Source organism: Geospiza fortis, unplaced genomic scaffold (genome assembly GCF_000277835.1).
Source record: "Geospiza fortis unplaced genomic scaffold, GeoFor_1.0 scaffold284, whole genome shotgun sequence".
Lineage (NCBI taxonomy): Eukaryota > Metazoa > Chordata > Aves > Passeriformes > Thraupidae > Geospiza > Geospiza fortis.
Window position 1 is genome coordinate 601,873 of NW_005054508.1, and position 7,459 is coordinate 609,331.

The 7,459-nt window shown below is 43.3% G+C and overlaps 1 protein-coding gene across 1 annotated transcript in view; it reads right to left on the reverse strand.

Moving 5' to 3' along the window:
* PCDH15 (protocadherin related 15) overlaps positions 1 to 7,459 on the reverse strand; it is a 518,357-nt gene that overhangs the window by 47,667 nt on the left and 463,231 nt on the right. Inside the window, exon 29 of the mRNA XM_031063502.1 lies at positions 3,520 to 3,647. Within this exon, the coding sequence (XP_030919362.1) occupies positions 3,520 to 3,647 (128 nt within the window). The remainder of the gene's footprint in view (positions 1 to 3,519; positions 3,648 to 7,459) is intronic.

Below are 7,459 nucleotides of genomic sequence, written 5' to 3' on the forward strand. Positions count from 1 at the left end.
GCTGGTAATTTCCCTAAAGATTCTTTTGTGGGTTTGTTTCCTGGAGCAGATTGAAAATATTGTCTTTGGGGCTCAAGGAAGCCTGGTTGGAATTCTGAGGGGGAGCAACAGGAGTTCCATGAAAATACCAGTGAAAAGCAAAATAGTTCTAACACAAGGAAACACAAAGCAAAGATCAAGGCACAGAATTCATAATTAGATGCATGTTGCATCTGGTTTTAATTGGTATATTCCTAATGAAAAGCACAAAAAGGTCTTTAATTAAGGAAATGGGCTCTCAAACACATTGGAAATTCTGGGTAAAAAATGGGAATTGCAAAGAAGGGGAATTCAAGCAGCCAGGAGCAAATCTTTTGTTAAAAATTGCCATTTTATTCAGATATATCCCTTTTTTTTTCCCTTGGAGCATCAGTACCTCCCAGCTTTCAGAGGCCACTGCTCGTAATCCAATCAGACCCACAGAGAATAATTCATGTGATTTATCACTCCCCAAATTAATTCTGATTAAAAATGACTTTTGGAGAATGATTTGTGGCATTCTGCTGAGCTAAACCGTCCTTTTTATCTGCTTAGAGGAATCTTACTATGAATCTGGAGCAAAGCAGCTCATTATCCTCCTCTAAATGGCTTTTATACTCAAATTAATGTATTTAAGAGGATGCTGCTGGCAGCAAACCCAATGACCTTAGAGAGTTGGGAGAAATTCCATAGGATTGGCCTTGGTACCTATCAACTGTTAAGAGAGAAGTTTTTATCCAACATTTTATTGGTCTACTTGTTTCTAAATTCAATTTGTGTGGAAGATTGTGGACTCAGGATTAGTTTTCTTCTCTTTATTTTTTTAATTTTTTTTTTGGTGTGTGTTTGATTATTTTTATTACTGGTGAAATTTTGTTCAAGGCAGAGTAGAGCATGACTGAAGCAACCAAAGGCAAGCATCTGAATGTTCAGTAGTGTGTTTGTGATCAATTGATCCAAAACTGATCTAAATCAACTACTCTATTAATAAAAAAAGACCACACTCCTTAATTATCCCCATAAGTTATTATGTCCTGTTAAAGAAGAACTAATTGTGGGATTTTGGGGTTGTTTTTGAAAGTTGTAGTTTTGCATCTTGTCATTTGAAATGTTGGGAGAGTTGGGATTGGCCAGCCTGGACAAGAGAAGCCCTGGAAGACTTTGGAGCCCCTGCCAGGGCCTAAAGGGGCTCCAGGAGAGCTGGGGAGGGACTGGGGACAAGGGATGGAGGGACAGGACACAGGGAATGGCTCCCACTGCCAGAGGGCAGGGCTGGATGGGATATTGGGAATTAGGAATTGTTCCCTGGCAGGGTGGGCAGGCCCTGGCACAGGGTGCCCAGAGCAGCTGGGGCTGCCCCTGGATCCCTGGCAGTGCCCAAGGCCAGGCTGGACATTTGGAGCAGCCTGGGACGGTGGAAGGTGTCCCTGCCCATGGCAGGGGTGGCACTGGATGAGTTTTAATGTCCCCTCCCACCCAAACCACCCCAGGATTCTCTGATTCCAGTATCCCACATTTGAGGCTCATCAAGGTTGTTGTCAGTGCCAGCAATAACAAGATACTGAGAAAATCACTTTCTTCTCAAAATCACTCAGATGATGTGAAAGAAACTGAGCAACTGTTAATGAATGCAGAAGATGAAAGCAAATGCATGAAAAACACCTCCTAAGAACCTGAATTTCCCCCTGGAATCCAAACCTGAATAATTTCTACGGTGCAAGCTCTGCGTGTACTTTATTAATGTTCTCCTAAATTTCAACTTGGAAAGCTGCTCATTTCATTCTACTCCTCAAGAACAGACATTCATTCGATTAATTATTCTTAAACCAGGCTGGAATGGGGATTGTGTTTAACTAACAGAGCAATTACTTTTGCTTTCTAAAGGCCAAGGAAAAAGGTAACGAGCACTGACTGCTGCAAATGCTCCGTGCTACAACAATAAATTTCAGCCTGATCCTCTGCAACAAAAGTACTTCTTAATTATTTCCAATTTTACTTTCACTAAACACACAATTATGTTTAATGCCATCCACTAATACCAACTCCTGGCTTAGGCCTCCTTCCATTTTGTGCCAGCAAAACCAGGGAGGATTGGAACAGAAAAAGCTTAAAGACACACAACTGACATTTTTTCTTGCTCCTCCTTTGTGGACTGATCACATGTTTTGAGTCAAATGTTTCTAAAGGGTAAAAGCAGATTCCCCTCATCACTCCAAAATTTCCCTTAGCTTTTCTCCACCTATTTCTAATCCCCCTGACTGACACACAAATACCTGTGCCTCAGAAATCCTCTTGGAAAACCAGGAAGGATTTCACAGCCTGTGCACATCTCGTGGGACGACTCCAAATGTGTTTTGACATTTGTGCCTCGTGATTCATTTGCTTTCACATGGAACAAAACGCTCCTTTCCCTAAATTACTTTGCCTTCCAGAGTTTTTTGTCTACTCCAGTGCCTCTGTCCTGTTATCTGCTCTCTACAATTCCCTGGAAGGAGGATGGAGCCAGGTGGGGATGAGTCAAGGGACAGGAGGAGAGGAAACAGCCTCGAGTTGTTCCAGAGGTGGTTTGGATTGAATCATTGGAACAATTTCTTCACAGAAAGGGTGGTTGAGCATTGACCAGGTCAGTGATGGAGTCACCATCCCTGGAATTATCCCAAAATGTGTCAAAGTGGTGCTTGGGGACATTTTTGGTGGTGACCACAGCGGTGCTGGTGGATGGTTGGACTTGATGGTCTTAAAAGTCTTTTTCAACCTTAACAATTCTGTGATTCTTCAGGAATTTATTTCATGTTCATTAATTTGACACAATTCTTGGATTTGCCACCGTTTTGGATTCCTAATTTTGGTGAAGTAGAAGCTTCCTAATTCCCCACTTCTCTGCCTTTTCTGGGCTTATTTTGGGAAGGACTCTCATGAAACCAAGAAAAAAAAATCCCAGTTAGGAACAACTTTATTAAGCTCTGACCCTTTTATCATTCCTGGTACTCTAAACACATAATTTATTTGTTTTATTGAAAAAAAAGGAGCTTTCACTCTTGGCTATTAATATCTGATGTGAATTGTAGTCTGTATATTATATTTCCATTAATTTTCTCTCTTTAAAGATAACAAAAATACCCCCAACTCTATGAATGGTAAATTTTATGCTCACTTTCCTCACAGTGCAGACCTAAAGTTGGTGGATTTCCCCTTTACAACCTGAACAAGGTACCACCAAAATAAAAAAACACTTCAGGGGAACACTGGCATTGAACATAAACCAAATATTTAAATATTAACAGATCTAAAATGAGAGCTACAAACTGGCATGAGACACAAGCACCCAAAATTGACTACAAACAAAACCAGGGTTTTAACTCATACTCATCTTTGTGCCAACATGAACCATCGAGCAGCTTTAGAAGATGCAAATTTCAAAATTCTCCTGTAAAAAATCAAACCAGTGACTACAATTTTTCCCTCTGTAATTGAAGGTTATAATAAAAACTTCAGCCTTACCTTCACTTTAAGCACAGAAGAAAACATTCTGGCATCTTCAGACACCCCTCCAATGTACAATTTTTTGGTGAACACAGGTGCATGGTCATTTTCATCCTTCACCTCAACAAAGACCTTGGCTGTATTACCTAAAAGAGGGAAGGAAAAGGGAAAATAGGATATTTTGCAATAATCTGTAACATCTCCTGGCATTCATGCATTTACAGCACAGGGAGATCATGTAAAATGAGTATAAGGGATAATAAAATAAAAATAAATCCCTGAGACAGCCTAGAATGCTAAAATTGGATGATGCCAGAATATGCGAGGCTGGAAAATCCCTGCCAGCCCATGGAGTCCCAGCTGTGCCCAGTGCCCACCTTGTCCCCAGCCCAAACACCTGGCTCAGCAGCCTCAACACTCAATTAATTTCCTGTGTTAATTGAAAGCATCCGCAAGCCTGTTCTCTTCCCAAACCTGACCTGGCCCAAGGGAACTCCACCAGCGTTGCCTCACCTGAGAAGCTCAACACAAAACACCAGAGGCTCAACACGAAACACCAGAGGTTCAACACAAAACCCCACTGTTAATTTGGTTTTATTAAAAAGTTCCTGCTCCAGCCCATTGAGCAATAAACATCTCCATCCTTCTGCAAGGGGAAGAACATCCAGCAAAAACCACGGAGCTGGTGCCAAACAGATTCCACTGTGCAGTAATCTCCACCAACATCTGCTTTCCTCTTTCACAATTGTATTGTCCAGAAAGATTGCTGGAAATGATGATATCCAGTTCATTAAAACCACATTTGCAAGTGATAAATTGCCTCTTTTCTGAGCTGGTCTTCCCAGCTCCTTTCAGTGCCAGGATAATTTCAGTGTTGCACAGGTGCCACTGATCTGAGTAACTTGTACAATGCTGGCTCTTAAGAAAAGGCTTAGAGGATGTATGTTTAGGGGAGGAAAATATTAAACCACAGACTATTTCTGACATGGCCAAAGTCATATTCTGCCTATCTGATGGTCCAGCTGATGGGAAACAAATGATGGCTTCCTTAATGGAAGTGAAGTGTGAAAAAACCCCCTGTGGGGTTCTTCAGTGTGGAGAGAAGGGGGAAAAAAAAGAAAGTAAAGAAAGCAAGGGAAATTACACTGATTGTCAAATCTCTGTCTTCTGAAATCAGATCCTTAATGTCTCTGGCTGCAATACCAAACTCTGGTAGGAAAATGAGCTTCCCAGGCAGACTTTCCCTCTGCAGCTCCACCCTTCAGGGAAGAAGGTGGCATTGAAAGCAGATTATGTGCGGAAGCAACCTTGCCCTGCTGAGCCTATAACCAGTGCTATCACTGGCTGCCACCAGTTTGCTGCTGGAAGGAAGATCCTGATTTTATCCATGCAGGTGGGATCAGCTGCTGCCTCACCTGCACTGGTTCTCTCTAATTCAAATTAAACATCATTTGCATATTGCTCACTTTTGTCGTGTCAGGCCAGTTTGGGTGAGGTGGCTGAGCCTTGTGCAAAGTTTGCCTTGCAATTTGCTCAACTCCCCATTTGTTTAGTTTGCTGGCAGTTCTCTGAGCTGCCAAAAGGCTGATTTGTTTAGCAAAGGGTGAATGCTTTGAGAATGGAGAAATGGAAGTCATCACATTAAGCACAAAGCAAATTAAATACCCTCCACATCCACAGGCCAACATTAGGGCTGTCACCATTGAATATCTACCTGCATTTCAGCTTCCTGCCTGATTTCTGGCCACAGTCCTTCATTCCAGCAGATGGAGTGGAATGTGGCATCTGTGAGCTCCTCTCCATCCCACCTTTGGATCCAATTCCACAGCTGGCTGCAGGAAAGGGCTCTCCACCAGCTACAGAAGTTGCCTTATCCTCACAGTGGAATTCTCACTAAAATCCCTCAGCAGCAGCTGTGCCACGTGGGAAGGTCATGCCAGACCCTTTCCCATGGGGATTTTTCCACTTTCTTTGCTTGATTCAGGAATATTCCCTGCACAGGAGCTCTGGTGCTCCCAAACCCACCACTCCTGCACTCCCAGCCTGATGGAAAAGGCCACCAATGAAATGTACTCTTAGATAGTCTGGTTTAGACTCTGTCTTAGACTCCTTTTTCCTTCATATTCCAAATTTGAACTGCTTTTCTGGGTGTGGCTCAAACCCTCTTTGTGAGGACAGCGATCATAACAGGCTGTCAGTATTCACATTCACCTTCCAGAGGGGAAATTTGTACCCCATGTATGTAAAACCTCCCATCTTTGGTGCTCTAAGTCTGGAATCCAGCTCCATTTTTCTTTTGCTTCATGGATTCCAGGAGTTGAAAGCAGGATTTACTCCTGGGTGGTAATTCTTGTGAGACCTCCCAGAATCCAGGTATAAAATCTTGTAACTTATGACTGTGCTGCTTAAAGAGCAGAACAAAAAGCATCTTTCCCTGGAAAAAGCTGCCAAGGTGGCCAAAAAGAGCCAAGAAAATTGATTTCAGTGGTACCTCAGTCTCCTGCAAGGTTCCTTTTTCCTCTTTTTCTCCAGCCCCCTGGAGATGAGCTGCAGTGCACAGAAAATACAGAACTGCAGCTGCTTCTAAGTCATCCTCAGCTTACAGGAACCAGCTAAATAATCACTGCCAAGGCTTTTGGATCTTTCAGCTTCTGTGGTTTGCTTAAGGGGAGGGAAAACACCTTGAAAGCTGCTCTAAAGCAAAGCTGAGGAACCTCTGAAACAACTAAAACGAGTAGACCATGAATAAATAACACAGAAAACAAGGCCAACAAAAACTCCTGGGTCACCAGGGTGTACCAGCATTTCATTCCCACAAGTTTTTCCCAAATATCCTTGTTGAAAGTTCTTTTCCAGTCTCCCCATCTAAAAATGTGCCAGGTCCATGTGAGCCTGTACTTTCTTGCCAGGCTGCAGAAATGAAGCTGAACTAAAGCAATGATTTTTGGACACTGGGATATTTTTGAGTGTTCCCAGGTGAGTTTTACTCAGTGCTCTCACCAGCAGCACTGCACTTGCCTTCTGCAACATTCCAAGCCAGCCGTGGGTACAGCTGCTCTTCAGGCATGGATAATTCTCCCATAAATCCCTGCATCTCCAAAAGCAATTCTGCAGGAGCAGAACTTTCCAAAGTTCATCTGAATGCAGCTGGGAGGGAGAATTGTGATTTGCCAGGGTTTAGGAGCACTTTGCTTTACTCCTGCCTTACAAGTGCGTGGAGCAGGCAGCACTCTGTGCTTTGGCAGGTGAGCTGTGCTGAACTGCAGCTGGGCTCCAGCTCACATTCCTGCATTTGGCAGGACCAAGTAGGAATCAGCACTGAATATTTTTCAGTGGCATTTAGATCGAAATGAGCCCATAAAGCCTGAAGAAGATCATCATGTGCTGTCACTGCTCGAGAGAGTGCAAAAAGAAGCAAACAGCGACGTGTTTGGAGCAGCACAGACCCAAGGTCTGATTTAAATCCATATAAAACCTCTGTTTTCTAACAAATAATGACCTGAGTGGGAGCTCAGGTTTTGTGCAGCCACTCTAAAATGCACTGCTCTGCTGCCCAAAGAAATTGGAAGTTTGTCCCAAGCTCCCCCAGAGCTGGGAGGCAGCAGGATCAGCTCTCCAGGCTCTGCTTGCATTGAGTCCATCTGTCACAACTCCTGGATTTGGGAACTGCCAGAGCAGCCAACTTGGAAAGCCCTGCCAGCACCAACTTTTGCAACTGAAAACATAAGGCTGCTTTACTGTTACATCAACACCACGGGGACACAGAATTCATGCTCATATTTAATGTAGTGGAATCATCATTCCCAACTACTATGGAGCAGCTGCAGAATTTTACTTGTAAAACTCCCATTTCCACTTTATTCCTAAAGGGTTTTTTGGGTTTAGAAAAGCAAAAACTGAGGGAGACAGGACTGATGCCTTACCCCCAGCCCCCAGAGCAAAGCCCTGCTCACAGCTG